This window comes from Staurois parvus, unplaced genomic scaffold (genome assembly GCF_062004578.1).
Source record: "Staurois parvus isolate SC_StPar_1 unplaced genomic scaffold, SC_StPar_1.0 ptg001133l, whole genome shotgun sequence".
NCBI lineage: Eukaryota > Metazoa > Chordata > Amphibia > Anura > Ranidae > Staurois > Staurois parvus.
The window spans coordinates 3752926-3778878 of record NW_028318929.1 but is presented as its reverse complement, the minus strand read 5'-3'; the positions used below and the strand labels follow the sequence as shown (position 1 = coordinate 3778878).

The following is a 25953-nucleotide window of genomic DNA, read 5'->3' as shown; positions in this document are numbered from 1 at the left end:
CAGTGAGGGAGTGGTACCATTAGGGAGAGTGGTTCCCTTGACTGGGTGATTGGGCCAGATTGGTTGTGTCACCAGTGGAATAATCGCTTTTCTGACATGGCTCCAACAGTTTTCTCCAATTCATGTTAACTAGGGCCCATGGACGCTAACCCTGTGACACATGTGGGTGGGGACGCTGCAGATCCGCACGAAAATCCGTGCAGCCGCACCACCCGCACAGAGAAATTCTAATGGCACACCGCCCGCACTGGAAAACGTAACCGTACTAGGAACCGAGGTTCCCGTGCAAACTGCGTTTTTCAAAGAAGTGCAGGGACTTCTTTCCTGCGTGTCACGGGCACGGGAGTCCATTCAAATGAATGGGCTCTCTTACCCATGCAAAACGCGGCCCGCACGGTGGCATATATGTGAACCGGGGGTTAAAGTGGTTGCAAATCCTTACAAATACCTAGTGAAGTGACTGGCCTCAGGTGATACACAGAGATGCAACAAATCCTCCTGCATAAGTTGTAGCTGTTTATCTGCAGCTCCTCTTCTCTACATCCCTTCAGAGTGCAGAATTTATAAAGCTTGTCTGAGAGTTTAGAAAAATGGGAGCGGAGAGCTGAAGTTACACTCTGCAGAGCTCAGTGAGGAGAGCTCTGAGAGATGATTGGAGGGAAGGGACACACCTTCCTTCACACAGCTCACAGAAACAGAGCTGAGGCTGTCACTCTGCTAGAGGTTCCTCCACATTACCATTTTTCTCTTGGTGTCAGGAAAACCTGTCAGAAGTGACTCATGCTGATACCAGAGGAATGAAGCAGTAGACAGAAATAACATTTAGTTCTCCTAACTGTGACAATTACACACTATAGAGCAGGGATCTCCAAACTTTCTAAACAAAGGACCAGTTTACTGTCCATCAGACTTTAGGGGGGCCAGACTGTGGCCATTGGGAATACAAACGGTCCTGACATCAGTGGGAAGAAACAATGCCCCGTCATTGGTGTCGTTGGGAGGAATTGTGCCCCATCATTGGTGTCACTGGACCCCATTGTTGGTGTCATTGGAAGGAATTGTGCCCTTTCGTTGGTGTCAGTGGGGGGGGGGATTATACTGCATTGTGCAGGATAATAGTGTTCCAGGGGCCAGACAAAAGCAAACAAAGGGCCACATCTGGTCCCTAGGCCTCAGTTTGGAGACCACTGCTATAGAGGGATATGCTGTATTCATATTTCATTTACAGTGCATCTATGGTCAAAATATAAAATCATATATTAATTTCCAAATTGTATTTCAATTATTTCTAGCCTACTCCTCTTAATCTGAAAGATTAAGCCTACTTTGTGAAGATCCCTGTACATTTACACCTTTTGAATTCTGTAACAGATATTCGCTATGCTCTGTGAGCAGGCGCTGCTGTGTTACACATTTCACAGAGCCTGCCTTCTGAACTGCAGAGATGCTGAGAGGAGGAGTTTCAGGAGGCAGAGTCAGTACAGGAATCACTGCTTGCAGGAAGCAAGGTACCATGGGATATGTAGTCCTTAGAGATAGAGGAGAAGCTGTGAAGCATGCAGGAAATCCACAAAGTTGTAGGAAAACTCGGCCAGCACTCACAACATGAAAGGGGATTTTTCAAGTAACTTTATATTGTCAAATATAACTATTGTTTGTATTGCTATTACAATGCTTGCATTATAAAATGAAAGTATGCTGTGACCATAGATCTCCTTTAACTATTGCGGTTAAATGCAATGGCAATGCTATGCATTTGGAATGCTGTCCAATTCTCTCCAATTTTGGCTATGTGGTATAAATAGGCTACCTTAACCCCTTGACGCTGACGTAACACAAATATGCGGCCTCACAGAACTGGGCTTTTTTCCATGGGGCCGCATATTTGCATACTTGTCTTTCTGCACAAAAAGACCGCGGTGTCACTGTTCTGACGATCGGGACCCGGGACTCCCGATTCCGAGTCACATGATCGCTGTGATAGCCTCTGATTGGCTATCACAGTGATCAGTCACTGTACAGCCCGGCCCCCTTGTTTTATTTTTCTCTCTATGAATGGCATAGAGGGGAAAAAAATGTTTGTAAAAATAAAAAAAAGATAAATAAATATTAAAAAATAAAATAAAAAATAAAGAAAAAAATACCTAGATCAAGATTTGATCTAGGTCAGTGCTAGGGTAAGTGCTTGGGTCAAAGTCAGGGTCAAAGGTCAAAAGGTCAGGGTCAAAGGTCAGGATTAAAAAAAATTGGTGTCAGAGTCAGTGTGTTTTAGGTAAGAAAAAAAAAATGAAAAGCAAAATGTGCACTATTGTTTCTGGGCTGTTCTGCAGGTACAAAAAACAAATAATATACACATATATGGTATTGCTGCGATCGTCAAGAGCTGGAGAATTTATTTTGGGTTGTTCTTTGGTGGTAGGTTATGGAAGTAACAAGAAACACACAGCTAAATTTAAAAAAATTATTTTTGTTTACTATTTTGGACCAGTTTTCCTTTGATAATAAAAAAATTCAGGAGATATCCATTACCATTTACCACCAAATGAAAGCCCAATTTGTCCTGAAGAAACGCAGTATAATCCACCTGGATGTTCACAGTAGTTGTGATGATATGGACGGTTTTACTAACACAGGTCAACATTGCAAAATTGTGCTTAAGCATTTAGATTTGTTTTACCCTTAGGCTTGAAGGGGTTAAAAAATAAGTTCACCTTTTGGACAAAAATAATAAATGCTAATTTTTTTGTAGGTAAAAAAATTTACATTTAATTATATTTGTCTACAGGAGCCTGGAAGGCATTGCACCAGCAATCAGTAGATGGCTCATGCCATGCAGGCCTCCTGCAGACCTGTCAGAATATCTACTCGCCGTACGGGATGTATGAGCAAGCAGATATACTGACAGGAAGCTTCAATGAGCTGTGGAGCGCCATGGTAGTTCATTGAAAACTACCAAACTACAGCTGCTAAGGCTGTCGGGACTTGTAGTGCATTCATTCACGTAAGTCCGTGAATGAATGACACGGCCGTGTGGGCGGAGACCCACACTGCCGCGCTGTTTTCAAATCTGACAGATAGTATGGGTACTATCTGTCAGAGGGAGGGGGGGTGGCGGGGCGCGGTTTCGGCTATGGGAGCATGTTACATGTTCCACCCTAAAAACGGGTGGAACGTAACATTTTCCCAAAGGTGAACTTATCCTTTAACCTCCCTGGCAGTATTCCCGAGTGTAGCTCGGGGTAAAGTTTCAGTACCAAAAGCGGTAACCCCGAGCTATACTCGGGCTTACCATGCGGCGCTTCTCCGGGATCCTTCGATCACTTACCTTTTCCTGCGCTCCCGCGATGTCCCTCCTGCAGTGTCCCCTGTAATGTCCTCCGGCCGATGCCGGCATCTGTCATCTGGGTTCTGTCCTCTGCGACGTCGGGACATACGGGGGGACGGAACGGCGGGAAATTTAAAAATGTGAAAAAGTGACATTCATTAAATACACTAAAATCACATAGTAAAACATTACTGTATCAAACCATTTCACATACATTTTGTCCCGAGTGCTTTGTCCTGTGCCCTGCCTGCATTTTTACTGTTCTTTCTGCCTGAAAACTGAGAAAAGTCCATGGAGTCCAAAAAGCGTCCCTTTAGGTCAAAATCGGTTTTAGACCAGCTAGAGAACAGCGATAGTAAATCAGAACTATTTGCAGAATTGAGTGATAACGATTCGTGGGGAAATTCCTCATCAGACACTGAAAACGATTTTGCGATTTTGCTCAGCGATGTGCGAACTTGGCGCTATATTTCAAATTTCAGTGTTTTTGGTTTGATTATATTATTGAATTAAATGCATTATTATTATATTATTATTTTTTATGATTATTTATTAAATTATAATTTATGATTTCGTGTTTAAAATTGTAACATACCCGGGATGTTTACTAGACTCTTGTTCGGACAGATTTCAGTGAGTTATTCCTAAGAATTACAGGCCTACAATAAAAAAAATACATATTTCCATGCAAAAAAATGTACCGCTTTGAGCACAGAAATACTGACATAATCAGACCACTAGGGAGGCTACAGCAATGCATGACAATGCAAATGCAGTAACCCACTCCAACACAACTCTAACATAAAGGAGCTCTTGTTTTTTTTTTTTTTCAGCTTGGCCTGCATGAAAATGTAGAGAAGAATAGTTGGCGGAATACTTGCTTTGTTTTTTGCCATTTAACAAAGTTTTTGGTCTGCTGCACTTAACTGAATCGGGGCTGCAATTTCATGTTATTTTGCGTGTCTAGTTTCCATGAGATTGCAATACGGTGGCGTCACTAACACAGAAGAAATGTTTCTGTCTCCTTCCTTTCTGCTAGTGACACAGAACAGACACACCAGATGAGTTCAGAGTTTTTCTCAATAGCCTATTCACGTGCTGCTGGAAACTATTTTAAGAGCCATTACTTATTGTGGTGAATGCAAATGTTTATACAGAATATTTCAGCCCATCATTAGGAAGCACATGGCTGGAGATGAGCTAATCCATTTGCGTTCACCAGGATTCAAGAGGGATTCGCAGTCCTATTGCTGCTGTCGGCACTACCCTGAGGGCGCTTCTTTAAAGATAAAAAATAATGATAAATATTTACTCCTGGATGACTTTATGTCTTGTGATCAGTTCAAACAAGTGTGAGAGCTCAAGATCGCTACCAAAACATAAATAAAACATTGAGTGCCGGTTCACACTGATGAGGTGCGGGATTCACAGCAAATTCTGTGAGTTTCCCACACCGCATCACAATCGCACTTTGTTCATGGGAACTGCTGCGGGTGTTAAGTTAAAGTGTTACCAAACCCACAACAGTAAAATCAGTCTGTATATGCAGTACAGCGTGCTTGTTATACTCACTGTGGAACCTAAGGGGTAATCTTCTGCATTGTGTAAAAAGGTTGTTTGATCCTGTCTTCTCTTCCCCTCCTCTTGTTCAAATGTCCACGCAGATAAGACAGACTGAACCCATAGTCACTCTGCACATGCTCAATTTGGTGTGTATTACTAGTCTTTTTTTTTTCTTGGAAGGATGCATGTGTTCAATACAGGGCCAATCAGAACTCTCCAGACAGAGATTAGGGGTTCTACAGCCTCATAGGACAATCAGGGGAGAATGAAATCTCCTCTTACAAGTTTTAACCAATGCTCTGCTGAAGTCACAAGACTGTTCTAACAGTTTTAACCAGTGCTCAGCTGGACACTGATAGCAGTTACAAGACTCCTATATACTGCTGATGAGAAAAGGTATTTAGCAGTTTATATTTACTAAAATAATTGCACTTCCATGTTGTGTGTACTGTGGGAGACCAGATATAATGAATGCAGGGTCTGGGGAGACCGGATATAGTGAATGCAGGGTTCAGAGAGACCAGATTTAGTGAATGCAGGGTCCGGGGAGACCGGATATAGTGAATGTAGGGTCCAGAGAGACCAGATATAGTGAATGCAGGGTCCGGGGAGACCAGATATAGTGAATGCGGGGTCCGGGGAGACCAGATATAGTAAATGCAGGGTCCTGGGAGACCAGATATAGTGAATGCAGGGTCCGGGGAGACCAAATATAGTGAATGCGGGGTCCGGGGAGACCAGATATAGTGAATGCATGGTCCGGGGAGACCAGGTATAGTGAATGCGGGGTCCAGGGAGACCAGATATAGTGAATGCAGGGTCCTGGGAGACCAGATATAGTGAATGCAGGGTTCGGGGAGACCAGATATAGTGAATGCAGGGTCCTGGGAGACCAGATATAGTGAATGCAGGGTCCGGGGAGACCAGATATAGTGAATGCAGGGTCCTATGTTTAGTAACACTTTAACTTTAACGACACCCCAAAAAAACGTAGTGCAATTGAATGAATCATGTGAGCACCCATGCATTCCGATTCCAGTGTGAAAAAAAAAAAAGATGCATGCCCCTTTTCTGCAGATGTGGTGCAAATCAAGCCATACAAAATAAATGACTCAAATTGCACTGCAAAGAATCCCATGTGATTTGAACAGGTATGCGGTATGATTCCTGCCCCAATCACATGCGGTTTCCAGCATCGCAACAGTGTGGACCACGCACTTAAAACGTAAGGAAGTGGAAATGGAAATAATGGCTAAATACACCTGTTGTTAATATTGTTGGTTTTCCCTCCTACCTATGCTGCATAGCTTGTTTAACCCTTTCGCTGCCAGAGCCATTTTTGCTTTTTTTTTTTTTTTTTTTTGCACTTATGCTTAAAAAAATCATTTTAGGCTTGAAGATTACACAAAACCCCCAAAACATTATATATTTTCTGAAAGCAGACACCCTAGAGAATTAAAGAGTGGTAGTTCTAATTTGTTATGTCACAAGATATTACTGCAAACGTGTAGGAAACGCAACATTTCTGTAAAAAACACACTAAAGTGAATTTTAGGGCAACCAAATGCTATAAATTACCCAAATGTTTGGTAAAATATAAAAGCAGAGATTTCACTAAGTAAATAGATACCCAACATGCCAAAGCTTAAATTTGTGTGCACCTATGAAATGGCCACAAACTTCAGCACCCTATATTTTCTATAGGTGACACTTCAAAAGCCCCTTATAGGTCATCAGTTTAGGGTTACAGAGAAAGCGATGTGCTAGAATTATTTTTCTCACTTCAGCATGTGCGGCGATATGTAATATGTGTATCGCAAGCAACGTTTTCACGTGTTTGTGCGCCAACGTGCATTTACGTTAGTATGTATGTACAGTGAAGGAAATAAGTATTTGATCCTCTGCTGATTTTGAATGTTTGCCCACTCACAAAGAAATGATCAGTCTAAAAATCAAATGGTAGGTGTATTGTAACACTGAGAGACAGAATAGCAACAAAAAATCAAAAGAAATGCATGTCTAACAAATGATGCCCTGATTTGCATGTTCATGCATCAATTTATCTTGGGTAATATACCATTGGAGTGGGTTTTTTGTTCTTCTCTTTTCATGATATGGTGGAGTATGGCGTATTAATGGAATGGAGAATCAAATTATCCTGGCATTTGATCATTGAGTGGGCTGTTTTGGGAGGAACCTCCTGTTTATACCAGCGGAAGCCTTCTTTACTCTTTAATAAAGGCAGATTTGGTGAGTGCACACCCGAATGGGGGCGCACTGCGGGTACTGTACATGGTTGATAATACCATATGGTTTCATCACGAGTTTTTTCATCACTGGACTCTATTATCATTTTTTCTATCTTTTATCACTGGACTATTATTTTTTATCACGGGACTTTAATTTGTGATATCACAGTATTGGTTGTAGTTCACTATAATTTCAGCACAATTTTGTTTTGTTTGGTCACTGGTGTATGATAATATATATGATATATATTTTCTGAGGGTATACAATGGATCGGTGATAATAGGAGAGTTATTAATATTAATAATTTTTTTAGTTCTGACACTGTGGAGTGTATGCGCCGCTTTGATTCACCAGTTTGTTGTGAATTATATATATTTATCTATTCTGAAGTATCACATAGTGGCAGCAAGGGTTTTTCACTTTCATTTTTATTAATTTCTCCTTTTTTTGTTTTATCAGATTTAAATAATATTTTTATTTATTAATATTATTTTCCATCTGGCGCGATTTAGTGACATTGGATACATCTTTATATTGGTCACTTAGATATTCTGCTTCTCAGTCATGTGACCACACCAGAGCAGACGGAGGGGGAGGCAACATTTTAACAAAACATATAGTTAACCTTTGCTTCCACTTTCATCATGTAAGCTCTCTTAAACATTGGTTGCTGGGGCGGTATACTAGAGAGATGGTGGCTATCAAAGTATCAGCCCTGGCCAGGCTGGTTCTGTTGGGTGAGACTTTTCTGAACTCAGATCATGACTGATCATCATTCCTGGAATTACTGGACTAGCATGACATAGGATCACTGTAAAATAACATACTTAAACATTGACAGCTTTTGTGCTTGCTTCTACTTATTTTTCAATCTCATGTATTTATTTTAGATTAAAACTACTGCTACAATGTACTACTGAAGGGAGCCCAAGTCTGCACTCCTTTTCTTTTGCACAAGACAGCAAACTAAAGAAAGAAATGTTTCAAGGTTTTTTTTACCTAGAGGGTCTTGTGACTCCTCTCAGAATCATTCTATCCCTAAAGTTATGTTAGATGTTAAGGCTAAGTTCACCTTGTACATATACTGGCCCATGCAAACAAGGGACCCCAGTAGCTAAAAATACACCATGCTGTTTGTAAAATTATTGTTTGAAGCTGAGCTTTAGGTATGAATTTAATTACATAGTTACTGTATATTGGTCCAGCTAAGATCAATAAAATGATACATATCCCCTTCTTGGGCATACTCTGTGGAATCTGCAAATCACTTTAATAGTTGCTCATACTACAGTGATAGCAGCAGTCTTCAGGGTGCTGTGCCGATCATCTGCCCACCGGGGATGGTTCACGGGGCACTGCAGCCATTCATAGAACACCTTTCAATGAATACATGGTATTCTCTGATTGGATGAGGTTGAGACCTTGACATCAGCATCCTGTTCACTTTGTCCAATCATAAAATGCATGTATTCACTGGAAAATAGTACAAAGTGTTCTCTGAATGGTGGCAATGCTGAACGATCGAACCTATGTGGTTACTATACTGAAGAACAGCTGCTCGACATTGGATCCAGAAGACTTCTACTATCACTGCAGCAGTGGTGACTACTACAGTGATTTGCAGCTTCAACAGGGATCGCTCAGATATTTTATATATATATATATATATATATATATATATATACGATAAGTGCAGTGCTAAATTTATTCCAGACAAATATACAGTAGCAATGTCCATAAATGGGTTAATAGTCCGCAATACAGGAGCTCAAGGTGATATACTATTCCCACAGTCGTAGCTTATGTAAGACTCGGTGAGGGGCAGGGTATGTATAAAATGCGCACTCACCGGAAGCGCAAAGGAAATGCGCAATGTATCAACAAAATGGAGGTCTGCCAGGAGGTCCCTTTCAGGATACGGATAGAGTCAGCCCGGGATGGATGAACATCATCTGGATATATACTCTCAAACCGGAGCTCGACTTTAAGGACACGGGTGCAGCCTCTTCAGTACAGTGGAATAGTCACCAGGGGGAGCTCTGGGGGATTAAATGCTCAATGCAGAGCAACAGATGGAAATACCCATAGTGCAGTACTGTCAGAAATATTTAATGAAGGATGTTGTAAAGCAGCAGAAATAAATATCCTTATACATGTAAATGCTGTGCGCCAAACATGTGCCAAGATGTTGCGTCAAAATACAATATAGTCAGTAGTGAATATTGCAGCAACAAGCTGCTACGAGCACTAACCAGCTGGTGATCAAATGGGGCCACCGGATTTCCGAGACCCGGCGGCGTGACGTCAAAGCTTGCAGGCTCCTCCAAGACGCGTTTCGTACACTAGTACTAAGGGGTGTGGTACTAATTTACGAAACGCGTCTTGGAGGAGCCTGCAAGCTGCACCCATTTCCTTAAAGTGGACCTCCGGTTTAGAGTATATATCCAGATGATGTTCATCCATCCCTGGCTGACTGTATCCGTATCATGAAAGGGACCCCCTGGTAGACCTCCGTTTTGTTGATACAATGCGCGTCCGGTGAGTGCGCATTTTATACATACCCTGTCCCTCACCGAGTCTTACATAAGCTACGACTGTGGGAATAGTATATCACCTTGAGCTCCTGTATTGCGGACTATTAACCCATTTATGAACATTGCTACCATATATTTGTCTGAATCATATTTAGCGCGGCACTTATTGTATATATATGTCTCTTGAAAGGTTTATGGTTTCCTTTACTGTGCACAGCTGCTTTTATGAGTTTGTATTTTGAGCGCTCGCTGAGTTCTTTTATCAGATATGAAATATGTATATGAGAAACATATAACTACATTAGTCCAAGCTGGACCAATGTAACTATGTAAAATAATTCATACCTAAACTTCAGCTTTAATGAAAATGCTATACCTGTAGGCCTTTTCGGTCACCCATGAAGCCTGGCCAAAATGCTCCCAACGTTTACATTCCTGCACCCTGTCCTATTTCCAGGATACAATGGCAACTATTTAGTTGTTCTTTAAAGGATGTTAACTTTTGGTAACGTGTTACTTGTGTAGTACCCTCTAGTGTGCTACTAGGGTTAGTGTAGGTAAATTTATTGTGTATGACTCATGGTACCTGTGTGAGTTGACAAGTTGGGTTACTGCAGTTCAGGCTGGATGACTTAACAGATTGTGACTCTATCACCTCCACTTGGTTCTGACGGACTATACAGGCTTCCAAAAGCCAGTGGGCGGAAGCAGTGGAGACCTAAATCTGCATGTTTATGGGTGTCTAACCAATCCCAGGTTTGGAGGCCCTGGTAGAGCAGCGAGTCAAACCCATAAATATGGGAGAGTCAGGTGGAAGATGGAGTGCTGTAGTTGCTCTTGGTGCCCTGGGAGGGGTCCCCTAGGTCTAGGGGGCTGACCTCCAGGCTGGGCTTGAGCTGGCTCAGGAGGATCTATTTAGCATCATGGTATGAGCAGAATCAAGGCATGAGAGCAGTGGGAGCAAGGAGGAAAGCATGAGTACATTAGCACACCAAGTGTAAGGGAAATAACTCACTTTCACAGGTTCACAGGTACACAGGATTCAAAGAGACCAGAAGGCACTGAATGACAGCTCAGGGCTGTTTAAATATCCCGCCCTGCGCTGTCATTGGTGCCAGGTGCGCGTCCGCGGTCTTTACTGCGCATGCGCGAACTTGGTTGCCGCGGTCGGCCAGGTCCCGGCGCCTGCGTCCCTGCACAGGGCGGTGCACTGCGCCTGCGCCGAGCCCAGCGGCGCGGCGATCCCCGACACCAAGGGGTTCACAAGCAGAGAGACTGCCACATGTAGCAAGCTTTCAAAGAACCGCATTGTGTTTGACCTTTTACCCTTGTCCTAGGAGACAGCCTGGAGGGCTGGGAGACAATACAGCAACAATACAGTTCAATACAAGAGGGAAAGGAGGGCCCTGCTCCTTGGCTTTTTGCATTAAACAATTTTTTTTTTAATTGCACAGTGTATTTTAAACTACTGGGGCCCCTTGTCTGCATTGGTATTTGACCCAAGTGAACTCAGCCTTTTTTTCTTGGTGCTACTCATCTAGCCAGGGTTCCATATACACAGGTACGGTAACACTTGGTGACATCCCCTCCGATGATCCCCGCAGAATGGTTCTGATCTGCGGATTGAGCATAATGGATTGGACTCTGATCCTTTATGCTCAATCCGCAGATCAGATGCATCCTGCGGGGATCGTCGGCTTTCTTTACAACATACCTTTTCTTGGAGCGGGTCCGTTGTCACCTCGTATAGTTTGCATGCCGACGATCTTCGTCGGCATGCAACCTATATGACGTGACACGGGACCCGCTCCAAGAAAAGGTAAGTTGTAAAGAAAGCCGACGATCCCCGCAGGATGGATCGGATCCATCCTACGGGGATCGTCGGCTTGCTTTACAACTTACCTTTTTGTGGAGCGGGTCTGGTGTCACCCCTTGCGGTCGGTGTCACCCAGTGCTGACCGAACCCTCCGCACCTGCCTCGTGACGCCACTGCCCACAAGGCACATTGTGGAAAAACACACCTGAGAACAAAGGTTGGGTGCCAGAGGTAAGTCAGTGCAGCAGAGTGCAAGTTGGATCAAGACTGCTCACTGGGGTGAAAATCTAACATCATAAACTGACACACACCCAATGTTCATTTTATAATACTACATAGGGTGGGGTGTGATAAAAAATGAGGTGCGGTTGAACAACTTATGCAAGAGGTCGTCAATACAAACATTGTGGCCAAAAGTCTTAGGTATGTCTTTGATTACAAGTACCATAATGCCTTGCTAACCAGAGAAGCTGCCTGTATATGTACAGATATATGCCCACATCTACCTGGAAACATCTTGACGTCACTTTTCATGTCACCAGATACACCAGATTTACTCTTACAATTTCTCATCATCAAATTGACCCTCATTGATGGCTTATGATGCATAATCATTGGTGGAACCCTTACCTAGAGTCTGAGGAATCAACAGAATATCTTTGTAGCCTTCACAATCAGATTTGTGCTTGAACTCATCCATACAGCTGTCTTCTAACTGCGGGGTGCGAGCTGAGGAAGGAAGAACATGGACAAGGTGGCTGGTGAGTAAGGGCAAACCTTCTATCCACCTGAAAGTTAAACTCGTTTCAGAAAAAGAATCTGTTGACACCAATAGACATAAGCAGTGTTCACTTGTACTTTTTTTTGTGATTTTTTTTTTTTTATATTCAGTCCACTGGTTGACACCTTGAATGGGTTCATATATGCCCTTGACCCTCCACTGTATCGAAAAATTTAGATGGAAATTGAGATGAAATGGGGATTTTTGTTTTACGTTTTCAGGAACACTAGCCCAAAAAGATATAAAAGCGTATCTAAAGTCAAAACTTTTTTATGTTTTGGAAAGAGCAGTGAGAGGTTAGAAACTCAGGGGGGTTTTTTCTCTCTTTGTCCCCATTAGATCAGTCCACTCTCTATTTGCCCTGGTGACCATTGCTTTAGATTTACCAAAAACCATATAATATGAGGTCAAACCTAAACAACACTTTCAATTGTATCTAATTAAGCAGGCCCTTACACTACAGAGTTGAAAGTAAATCTAAAGGAAATTGGACAGAAATTGAACAGAAAATTGTATAGGGTATGGCCAGCCTTAGAGAATGCATTAAAGTAAAAAACCTTCTGTCTATACAGTCCCATTAAAGCCCAACTCCACTCTAAGGCTGGCCATACACTATTCAATTGTATTACAATTTTCTGTCCAATTTATCAAGAAAATTGTATAATGTATGGCCAGCCTTAGACTGACCATACATTATATCATTTTATTGAGATTTTTGCTTTAGATTTACCAAAAACCATATAATATGAGATCAAACCTAAAAAAACACTTTCAATTGTATCCAATTAGACAGGCCTTTGCACTACATAGTTGAAGGTAAATCTAAAGAATATTGGGCAGAAATTGTAAGAAAATTGTAAGACAATTGTATAGTGTATGGCCAGCCTTACCCTCCAGCTTTGCCCTCCTTGAAGCCTCCACCTTCTGCTCTTCCTGAAGCCCCCAACACCTTCACTACTTAAAACAAAATCACATTATACAGTACATACCCTTTTTTCCTGCAGTCTTCTTATGGGTCTGTTAGCACCGATGTTCAGGAGAACACAAGAGTAGGTAATACAAGGTTCAGCCCAAGAACTGCTTTTTTTTATTTTCATACGTGCTGTACCTCACTTTTATAAAATAATTATAGGTAGTGGGTTTTTGTAGTGACCTTGTAGCTACAATACTGTGCAGATTAGTTATGGCAAGCCTGCAAGCACTGATTCAAGACTCTATATTGAGCCTATGCAAATATATACTTGCTACAGATTGATTCTTCATGACTAAACTTGTTTGAGAAGTCCTCCTGCTTTTCACTCTTTCGCTTCAGTTTGAATTGATATTTCTCACAATGAGGTCATGATTAAAGTTGGTTTACAACATTCCTTATCATTTTATTATTTTTAGGCTTCATGCATACAGGGCATTTTTTCAGTCACTTTTAGGGGTGTCATGCATTTTTTTTTACTGCTTGTAAATGGCCTCCCATGTTATCCTATGTCTCCATGCATGCATAGACTTTTATTGGCAGGATCATTTACAGGCAGGAAAAAAATAACAGGGCCGGTATGTCCAGGAGCAGCAGTGTTTTGGCCAAAAAACACTTGATGCTTCAGCGCTAATTAATTTTGATGGCCAGAATAAATTATTAATCTGGACATTTAAATGAATTAACGCCCAAGCACTGGATGCTTGTAAACGTGTCTAAACTCTTGTAAAAGTGTTAGATATTTTTACAAGCATCAGGCGTTTTTTTATGCAACACCGCTGCTGCCAGGTGGAAGGCTTCTAGGGGAGTTTTTCTCACGTCCTGTGTGCATGAGGTATAGATGTAGATGGATATCACTTCCTGAAAATGATTGTTTTGAGAGAAAATACTGAATTAATGGTTTTGGAGATATCAAATGCAATTGAGGTGGGGAAATCAATTTGGATTGTAAAATTGGATCAAGAGTATGAGGACACTTCTCGGAAAGGAGAATGTGGAAAAAAAAGAAGGACTACGCTGAGGGATGATGGTCTAATCAGAAGAATTAACATCATAACCCAAAGAAGACCAGATGGGATATCAAAAGGGAGCTTACATCTCATGGATGCTTCCACTGTGCGCTGCTGACTCCAGTGTGGTCACAGAGCCAGATGCCCAAAGAGGCAGCCTTTCACACCCACTATGAAGAAGAAGCAGTTATTATGGGCAAAGAAACATAGAGACTAAACTTTGGAGCAGTGGAGTATGTGATATTCTCAGACAAAACCCGTCTTATGTCCATGGATATAGGTCAAACTTCATTCGGCAAATAACCACTTCCAGCAAACCCCTAAACATCTACCTAAAGTCATGTTTTGGGTGTGCTTTACTGCTTATGGACCAGAAACACTTCATCCCATTGAAGGCATGATGAAGAGTAATAAGTATGAAAGTGTTCTGACGGCTAAACTAACCCTGATACTAAAGAAGCGGTTTCCTGATGGAGCCAGAGTGTTCCAGCAAGACCTAGCTCCCTGCCACAATTCCAATGTAACTAAGGACTTTTTTCCCAACAAAAATTAAAAGTATTTAAAAGGCCAGGAAATTCACCAGACTTAAACTGATAGAAAACCTGTGGGCCCTTGTGAAGGCTTGCATAAGAAAGATGGATTTTAGGACAAAAATTAAAGTGATAGAAAGAGTTCTCCAAGTGTGGCTTAAAGACGCTGAAGTGAATGATTTGTGTGAAAAATGAGTGGCATCAATGCCTAAAGGGTAAGGGAGGTAATTAAAGCTAAGAGAATTCATATCCATTACTGACAGGTTGTAAATAAATTCGTTTTGTAAACCTGAAATTGTCTCATTGTAATATCCTGTTTGTCCCAAGTAATTTGCACAGTACTGTATACTATAGTTTCCAGGAAATGATGTACCCATATAACAAGAGTTTGTATACTTACCCTTCTACTGCTTGCACTGTTAATCTCTGATCCGATTCTGAGACATGGTCCACCAAAGTCTGCTGGAAAAGCAACATTTCCGAGACACTCTCATGAGTTTTCCCCAGGTCTTACTAATTCCTCCCGATAACCTTCACATCATTATATGACACAATAGTGGAACCACGGAGAGCTGAAGGGGACCAATAGGATTGACATTCCCAGATGTGTCAGTTTTCTAGCAGACTTCGGAAGACAGTTCCTGAGCAGTGGAGCAGCCTTGAGCAATTTCACTGTGAAAAAAATATGTTCTCTCACAACCACATGTGGCAAGACACCAAGGTGGAACTTTGTCCCATCTTCCAGATGGGCTTAGGCAGGAAGGTCGGTTGGTGAGCTATTTTTTCTGTGTTGGCTAAATTAACTTACAGTAGACCAGGAGTCTGTTGGTGCCGTTATCGGTTTCCTTCAGGATGATGCAATCGGGGCAATGACAGGAGAACAGCTCAGTTAGTCTGTCTGGATGTCCTGCCAACAGGATACAATTAAAATTGGCCAGTGAGCACTCTAAATCAGATAAGATGGGATCTATTTGTACTATTGTGCTGATCACTCACCTTCTGTCCGGAGTTCTGTGCTGCCTTCATTTAGCAGATAAATCCATCTACGTGGAATACATGAGCCATCCTTACTGGAAAGAAAGAGACCAGTGTAAATGGATGACCAACAGACACAACACAGAATAGAGATATAATGTAGATGAATGGTGGGTTTCTATGTCAAATTAAACATTTTGTTGGAGCATGCAGAGTTAAAGCGCATTTCCAATCTACATTTCCAATGGACTATTGTAGCACCCTCCTAGATAGGTTGCTAGATAGGCTAGGTAAATATAGATCTTTTAGCTCCCCTGTAATCAGTGGAGCAGTTTGTGACTGCTTTGGGCTGTTCTAGGCTTCACTGACCGCAGGTTTGACTACTCCCCCCGCATTCTGGAGGATTCTAGAATGTAGTGGGCTGGAAGAAACAACTCAACAGCCTGAATATTTATGTTGCCTCAACCAATCCTAGGGGGCGGGTGCCCAGTAGGTGGCTTGGGAGTGTATAAATATTATGGCACCTGAGGCAGCCTTGTTCTTGTCCTGGAGGAGAAGTTCCCACCCTGATGGGGTGCGGCCTTTCTGGTCAACCCAGCTGTAGTTCCACATGTGCTCATTGAGGTCCCAGCTAGGCTAGAGCTGGGAGGCTGGTTTGCTGAAACTTTCTGAATCTGATTGAGGGATTTCACTGAGGATCTGGTCTGGAGAGTTTTCGGGAGAAATGCCTGTCTGATACTAGAAGGAGGCATCCAAGTATACAGGGACACTGCACTGGATGTGATGATGCTGAAGGACAGCCCACCATCTGGGCATGGGGGATTGCCATCTGCCAGGGGAGGGGAGGATCAGTTAAGGAAAACAAATTCTCCTCAAGTTATTAACCCTTGTAGTGTGAGTGCAGCCCCGCTGCAAGGGATCATTTTACATTTTCCCAGAGTTGGGCTTTAAGCCATGAAACTCAAATCACTGACACCAGCCCCAGACTTCATGGTATGCTGGTGAATGGAATATGTTGTTAGAACAGGATGGTCTCAAAGGCTTTCACAACTTTCACAAGGCTTCTGCCTTGATATGGTAATTGAATTAAAGTGTAGGCACACCCTAACAATGGACTACTCCTGTTTGCTCCCTTTTACCAGTTCAATACACCATTGAAAACATTATGGGGTTGATGTACTAAAGGCAAATAGACTGTGCACCTTGCAAGTGCAGTTAGATAGATATAGTTAATCTGGGTGAAAAAAAGACAAAAGTCCATCCAGTTATAATCCTATACCCACAGTTGATCCAGAGGAAGGCAAAAAACCCCCCAGCAAAGCATGATCCAATTTGCTCCTGCTGGGAAAACAATTCCTACCTGATCCCCCGAGAGGCAATCGGATATTCTCTGGATCAACTTTACCTATAAATGTTAGTATCCAGTTATATTCTGTGTATCTAAGAAACAATCCAGCCCTTTTTTGAAGCAATCCACTGAGCTGGCCAGAACCAACTCTTGAGGGAGTCTATTCCACATTTTCACAGTTCTCACTGTGAAGAAACCTTTCTGTGTTTGGAGACTAAATATCTTTTCCTCCAGACGTAAAGAGTGCCCCCTTGTCCTCTGTGATGACCTCAAGGTGAATAACTCTACACCGAGTTCACTATATGAACCACTGATGTATTTATACATGGAGATCATATTCCCCTTATGTATTATACATGGTGATCATATCCCCCCTTATGTATTATACATGGAGATCATATCCCCCTTATGTATTATACATGGAGATCATATCCCCCCTTATGTATTATACATGGTGATCATATCCCCCCTTATGTATTATACATGGAGATCATATCCCCCCTTATGTATTATACATGGAGATCATATCCCCCTTATGTATTATACATGGAGATCATATCCCCCCTTATGTATTATACATGGAGATCATATCCCCCTTATGTATTATACATGGTGATCATATCCCCCCTTATGTATTATACATGGTGATCATATCCCCCCTTATGTATTATACATGGAGATCATATCCCCCCTTATGTATTATACATGGAGATCATATCCCCCTTATGTATTATACATGGTGATCATATCCCCCTTATGTATTATACATGGTGATCATATCCCCCCTTATGTATTATACATGGTGATCATATCCCCCCTTATGTATTATACATGGAGATCATATCCCTCCTTATGTATTATACATGGTGATCATATCCCCCTTATGTATTATACATGGTGATCATATCCCCTCTTATGTATTATACATGGTGATCATATCCCCGCCTTATGTATTATACATGGTGATCATATCCCCCCCTTATGTATTATACATGGAGATCATATCCCCTCTTATGTGTTATACATGGAGATCATATCCCCCCTTATGTATTATACATGGAGATCATATCCCCCCTTATGTATTATACATGGAGATCATATCCCCCTTATGTATTATACATGGAGATCATATCCCCCCTTATGTATTATACATGGTGATCATATCCCCCTTATGGATTATACATGGAGATCATATCCCCCCTTATGTATTATACATGGTAATCATATCCCCCTTATGGATTATACATGGAGATCATATCCCCCCTTATGTATTATACATGTTGATCATATCCCCCCTTATGTATTATACATGGAGATCATATCCCCCCTTATGTATTATACATGGAGATCATATCCCCCTTTATGTATTATACATGGTGATCATATCCCCCCTTATGTATTATACATGGAGATCATATCCCCCCTTATGTATTATACATGGTGATCATATCCCCCCTTATGTATTATACATGGTGATCATATCCCCCCTTATGCATTATACATGGAGATCATATCCCCCCTTATGTATTATATATGGTGATCATATCCCCCCTTATGTATTATACATGGAGATCATATCCCCCCTTATGTATTATACATGGAGATCATATCCCCCTTAATCTCCTCTTCTCAAGAGAGAATACATTCAGTTCCTCTAATCTTTCCTCATAGCTGATCTCCTCCATGCTTCGTATCAGTTTGTTTGCCCTTCTCTGTACTTTCTCCAGTTCCCCAATGTTCTTTTTGTGAATTGTTGCCCAAAACTGAACTGCATATTCCAGATGAGGTCTTACTAATGATTTGTACCGGGGTAATATGATATCTCTCTCTCTGGAGTCTATACCTCTTTTAATAAAATCATTTTAGTTGAAATCATTTTCCCCGGAGCTTGGTGAATGCAATGTAACTTCACTTTGTAAAGAATACCCAATCAGGTGCAAGTAAAATATAAAAAAAACTGCATTTTGTTTGCACAACTGGATGATAGAAATCAGCAGAGCTTCACCACATTCACCAAGCTCTGGGGAAAATTAGTGCAACTGCACTTGAAAAGTGCAGTCTATGTTTCTTTAGTAAATCTTCCCCAATAACAATGCCTGTGTTATAAGTGGTTGACCTGACCAGAAATCCAGTGCCATCCTGTTGTCTTAAATAATGCCAGTAAATATCAGTAAAAGTGTTAGGACTACAAAACACCTCCCAACTGTGTACTGGAGAAGAGGAGAGGAGGATATGTTTTGTAGTCCGTAAACACTAAGGGGTTGATTTACTAAAACTGTAGAATGCAAAATCCGGTGCAGCTGTCATGGTAGCCAATCAGTTTCTATGTTTTTTGGTCAAAGCTTAACCTCCCTGGCGGTATTCCTGAGTGTAGCTCGGGGTAAAATTTCAGTACGAAGAGCGGTAACCCCGAGCTACACTCGGGCTTACCATGCGGCGTTGCTCAGGGGGTCCCTGCAGCGCTTACCTTGTCCCCTGCAGCATCCCCGGCCATCTCTTCCGGCCGATGCCGGCATCCGGCTTCTGTGTTCTGGTCCCTGTGACGTCGGGACGTACGGACGCCGGAACCGGCGGCAAATTTGAAATTTTTAAAAAATGTAGTTTTTTTAAAAATGATTATATAGTAAAACATTGCTGTTTCAATGCATTTCACATATATTTTGTCCCTACTGCTTTGTCCTGTGCCCTGCCTACATTTTGACTGTTCTTTCTGCCTGGAAACTTAGAAAAGTCCATGGCGTCCAAAAAGCGTCCCTTTAGGTCAAAATCGGTTTTAGACCGGCTAGAGAACAGCGATAGTAAATCAGAACCACTTGCTATATTTCAAATTTCAGTGTTTTTGGTTTGATTATATTATTGAATTAAATTTATTATTATTATATTATTATTTTTTATGAGTATTTATTAAGTAAGTAATTACTAAGAATTGCAGGCCTACAATACATAACACCAAATTTCCATGCAAAAAAATGGTACCGCTTTTGGTACAAAATTCCTGACATAATCATACTGCCAGGGAGGTTAACCAGCTGGAAATAGCAGCTAATTGGCTACCACGCCAGCTGCACCAGATTTCCACTCTCCAGTTTTGGTAAATCAACCCCTTACTGTCCTAGGTTGCAGGGCCGGATTAAGAGCATCATGGGCCAGGACTAGAGCTAAGTATTTTGGTGGGCATTTTTAGGAGGGATATGATGATATGACATAAGTAACCTCATATCCCAGCTCTCCTCTTACTGGCTGCCCTCCTGAGTTTCCAGGAGCCTGTGCTGGTGTGCCCAAATTGGAAATGGGGCAGCCATGCAGAGGTAATGCTACAGAAGCATGGCATTTCATTTGCCAGGCTTCCATAAGAGCCATGCGTCAACGTGCACCCTGAGGGTAAAGGGCGCGGCCATGCAGGCCCAACACTATGGAAGCCCCAGGCCTAACACAACACTACAGAAGTTAAATACCAGGCTTCCGTAGAACTGCCCACCTGGTGCCTGTCAATAATCCTGCCACCTGGCCTAGGCGGTGTGTGCTGAATGCAGGGTCAGTCAAGGGAGACCTCTCCCCACCAGCCCATTACTTTCCGTGTGTGGCCTGTTCTTTTTGGGTGGCTAGGCCTATACTAAGATAGTGGCCTGGAGCTGCATCTCCGATAGCCCCTTCATTAATCTGGCCCTGCTAGGGTGACAACACTGCTCCTGTAATAATATAGTACAGTGAGGGAGCATTGTCACCCTAGGACAGAAATTGTGTTACTGGTGGAATCATCAGCTGAAAAGAAAGTGAAAAAATCCTAAAAAAAAAAACTAATACAGTCGCCACTTCTAAGTACTGGTAAGCTGAATATATTCTTATTTTTTTCAGGTGTTTGGAAACACTTTAAGGCTACAGAGTTACATGTGTGGCTATCAATACTGGGGTATGTTCATGTACATTCATTAGAACTGAGGGAGTCACTTGGAATGGTGGTGAAATGTCTCAACATCACAAAACAAGTCCAGCTGAATTTGACTAATCCCTCCTAGCTAAGTCAGCATTTTACTTGTTGCAGTTTTCTTTAAAAGTCATGGTTCTGTGCTGCAGAATCATGGCCTGTCTTCTATGGAGCTGAGCTGTAGTGAGATCAGCTTTAACTTCACTGTATTACTCACGTTACTTCTGGTGTTATCCCCTGAAGACTCACCTATCTGCTATCCAGCTTCACTCTATTTCTGGGGTTGAATGACACCCAATGTTTAGACATTTTTGGTTTCTACTAATATATTTATATTTTTCTAATAAATAAACATTCAATGACAAAGGACTCCCAAAGCACTGTTAGTTAGTTGAAGAAGCAGAACAGCAGTGGCCGCCTGCCATGAGGCCCCTCTTTCTTCCTTCAGATGAGGGAGTAGTCACTGCTGCTCATTCACAGACCACCTTTGTAAGTAAATTTCAGCTGTTAAGGTCTATAAACATTAGGCTTTTTTAGAGGTAGATAAAACCATATGATGAAGATCCTAAAGTGCCACCTGCTGCCTTAGTAAAAGAATACAAAATAACAACATACATTATTTTATGTTTACCTGAATTAAAAAAAATATTTTTAAAAATATATTTTTTTCTAGAAATTAAGGAAAGAAAATATGTATAAAACCACTAAGCTTTTAAAAGACTCTGTTGCTAAATTAAAAAAAATAAAAAATACGACCTGCAAAAGAAGAGTTTATACTCAACTGTCCTGCCTCCCGTTTCTCCAGTCTTTGTGCTATTCAGGAACCATCCAATAAACACCTTCTGATACCTGTGTCCCCTGCTGCATGCTGTGGTTCCTTCCACTTACTCCTTCATCATTGTGTTTTGTAGTGATATAGAGGCTGGTAGAAGAAACCACAGAGCACAGTGGGGGACCAAGCATCTAACATGCCCTGAAGTGTCAAATGTGAATGGTGGGACAAGTGAGCATAAACACTCTTTTTTTGGAGGTCCTTATACCTCAGCAAGATCCACCTTAACCCCTTATCCCAGGTGGACGTCATATGTAATCCTGGGCTATCAGTAGTTATACCAGGATGATGCCTGCCCCAATATCAAAATTTACAGCAGACGATGGCCTGTAAAGTAGAAGTGATTTAAGTGGCTGTCTCTTTGGCATTAACTTGACTCGCCATGTTTGGAGGAAGAAAAATGCTGACTATGACCCTAAGAACACCATCCCTACAGCCAAGCACAGAGGTGGAAACATAATGCTTTGAGGCTGTTTCTCTGCTAAAGGTACAGGCTGACTTTGCCGCATTGAGGGGCCAATGGATAGGGCAAAGTATTGTAAAATCTTGGATGAGAACCTTCTTCCTTCAGCCAGAACACTGAAGACGGGTCATTGATGGGTCTTCCAGCATGACAATGGCCCAAAACATACCGCCGAGGCAAAAAGGAGTGGTTCAAGAAGAAGCTCATTAAGGTCATGGAGTGGCCTAGCCAGTCTCTAAACCTTAATCCTATAGAAAATTTATGGAGGGAGCTGAAACTTCGAGTTGCCAAGTGATAGCCAAGAAACCTTAAGGATTTAGAGAACAAAAAGGGTTTTCCACCAAGTACTAAGTCATGTTTTGATTGGGGATCAAATACTTATTTTACTCACTAAACTGCAACTCAATTCATAATATTTGTATTGTGTTTTTTTCTGGATTTTTGGTTGATATTCTGTCTCTATCATTTTAAATACACCTATGATAAAAATTATAGACCCTTCATTTCTTTGTAAGTGAGCAAACTTACAAAATCTGCAAGGGATTAAATAATTATTTTCCCCACTGTATAATGTTTGGGGGTTCTAAGTAATTTTTTTAGCAAAAAAAAAATTATGTTAAAAGTGTCAGAATCTGACCAGCGTGGAAGTGGTTAATATGGCCATGGCTGAGTCTGTAGAATGCATACTACACTTCACTATACACTGTCAAGGACAATTGCAGATTTTTGTCCTAACGTGAGAATGCTAGTCATTAAGGGTTTTAACTGGTGACACATGGAGTATGCAGTCATTAGCTTCACCCAACATGCCTAGTTGAGTGTTTTATTGCTGTAGGGCTCAAGGCAAATTTCCATTCTGACCCAGGAGGTGCTGTAGAAGTGAAGTGTTACATCAACAGATTCATCAAAAAGCATGAAAACCATCTTCTACAATGTACTGTCACCATCTTTGATCATCTAAGGTCTTTACATTGTGATATGTTTGAAAAATATTTATATCATGGAACAATAACATCCTGTGTATAATTGACCACCTCTAGGGGGTAGATGGAAGATAACAGAAGACAGCAGGGATAGGGTGATAGAGACATACGGTTTATCTCACACTCTGATGGATGCAGTGAATTCCAGTTTCTCTCTCTCCATGCTTTCCTGGACGTTGAACTGGGCGTTATCCATGACCTTGAAGATCTCCAGCTCCTGGCTTCTAGGATGTGCAGCCGCAGCTAAGAAATGCCACCTCCCCAAGTACTGCAACGGGAACTGCCAGGAGTTTAATATAAAGTCAACCACTGGACAAAATATCAATCATGGAGAGCTCATAGTGAGGCCTCCAGGTTTAATTTATAGCACAAATGCACAATCTGTGGGTCAGGGTAACAAACGGGGTCTCAGAATCCATTTTGAGGTTCACAGATAGTACACAAAAATACCCAATATGTTATGGGCCAGTGTCAATGGTGCTTTGTTATCAATTTCAGATGTGTTTGAGATCATTCACAATTCATGGACTGACGCAGTTGACCATCTTTTGATTTTCATTTAGCTTGCCTTAGCTGTTTTTTCATTCTCATACACTTGTATGATATGTATAAAGTGAACAAAAGCGTTGACACTGGCCTTTTGGCTGGCTCATAATTTAAAGTGTATTTTACAGTAAAATTTTTGAAACACCCCATTGTATTTTTGTTATGTGTTTCCATTCACACAAAAAAATTTTTAAAAATATTTTCTGCCTTTGTAGGTGTTTGCAGCAGGTCTTGGGCTGACTACAAGCTATTCTGAATACACTGACTTTCCTCCTATTAGCATACAATACAGAAGCCACGTTTTTAGATCTTGAACCCTTTGTTAGAATAGGCAGTGTACAAATTATTATTATTATAATACAAGATATACGTCAACAGTTTGCACAGCACTTTACAATATAAAGGGGACAGTGCAATTACAATACAGCTCAATACAAATCTAATTTACAGTATGGACTGCTTCCTACTGAAGAAGCCCGTGGACCAGGCTTACTGCTTATGGAAGCACAGCTATGTCAGTGAAGTTATGTGGTGGCCATCTTGAGGTCAGCAGAGCCTTGGGTGAGAGGCGAGCTACTTATTGTTCCGTGCGATGTATATAGCATTGAGTGTGCTCATACTTGTTTTATATATTTATTTTATGTAAATTGTCCTTTTATGTACTGGGAGCACTATCAGTCTCTATTCTTTTGCATGAGTGAATGTCCATATTAGAGGAGAGTGGAGAAGATAAGGACTTCAATGGTAAGCCATCTGATCAGTGCCCGTGAGGTGGCATTTGTGCTTCTGGACCTTGATAATAATCGGGGGTCTCATCCAGGGGTGGACTGACAACTCATGAGGCCCCCGGGCAATAAGGGATCATGGGGCCCCTGTGTCCTTGCCCACACTCAAACCACACCCAAAAAAGCCTATAAAAGGTACCAGGGGCATCTCATGGGGACCCCTACTGACCCCAGGCCCTCGGGCAGTGCTCGAGTGCTCGAATGGTCAGTCCGCCCCTGGTCTCATCTGGAGGTGAGCATACACTGAGCATGGGTGGTGACTGTGTGCAGATCATGGGTTATTCCTAAGTTGAAGATTGTTGGAGCCTGTGGACAATACTGGTGACTGGAAACACATTTTAATATTTATTTTCTCTTAAAGTGGTAGTGAACTGCAAAAAAAAAAAAAGAAAAAGGGCCCCTGTAGGATTAGGTCATAATGTACTAATATGTACTGCATACTGGTACATTACAACTGACTTACCTTTACACAGTGCCCTCCAGCGCAGCGCTGTCAAGGCTCCCCAGCATTTCCATCTTCACCAGGTCTTCTTTCCGGGTTCGCAGGCTCCAGCCTTATGAATGGCCGAGGCCAAGATGAAGTCACTCCTGCGCATGTCTTCTCTGAAGCTCGCCTTACCACCTGCCCCCTTGACCCTGTACCCACACAACTCCTACGATCACCCTCCTCCTCCATCCTACGCTCCTTCACTCACATCTATAATCTCTCCCTCTCTACTGGCACATTCCCCTCCCCTCACATACACTGGCGCACATCACTCCCATACTTATAAAACCTTCCCTGGATCCCACCGACCTAAACAACCTTAGACCCATCTCCCTGCTGCCATTTTCATCCAAACTCCTTGAGCGCTTAGCCTATAATCGCCTAAGCTCCCACCTCACCGACAACAACCTCCTTGATCCCCTACAATCTGGCTTCCGTCCCCTACACTCCACCGAAACCGCCCTACTCAAACTCACCAACGACCTGCTAACCGCCAAAGCCAACGGCCACTACTCAGTGCTACTACTCCTCGACCTCTCTGCAGCTTTCGACATGGTTGACCACCCCCTCCTCCTCAAAAGACTATACTCTTTTGGCCTCAGAGACTCCGCTCTCTCCTGGCTTTCTTCCTACCTATAATGCTGACACCACACCCTCACTTCCCCTCTCTGTAGGGGTCCCCCAAGGTTCTGTCCTCAGGCCCCTTCTTTTCTCCATCTACATCTCCTCCCTTAGTCAACTGATACATTCCCACAGCTTCAACTACCATCTTTATGCCGATGACACTCAAATCTATCTCTCTACCCCTCACTTCACCCCTTCAGTCTCTG

General features: G+C 42.0%; 1 protein-coding gene across 2 annotated transcripts in view; it reads right to left on the bottom strand.

Annotated features, from left to right (window-relative positions):
• The window catches only part of APOM (apolipoprotein M), a 49957-nt gene that overhangs the window by 15395 nt on the left and 8609 nt on the right, over nt 1-25953 (bottom strand). Inside the window, exons 2-5 of one of the 2 annotated variants that reach the window (XM_089659141.1) lie at nt 23428-23573; nt 15776-15849; nt 15588-15686; nt 12119-12217 (exon numbers count right to left, since the gene is read on the bottom strand). In XM_089659141.1, the coding sequence (XP_089515267.1) occupies nt 12119-12217; nt 15588-15686; nt 15776-15849; nt 23428-23573 (418 nt within the window). Of the gene's footprint in view, nt 1-12118; nt 12218-15587; nt 15687-15775; nt 15850-23427; nt 23586-25953 lie in introns of both variants that reach the window. The other variant, XM_089659140.1, reaches the window with a different exon arrangement.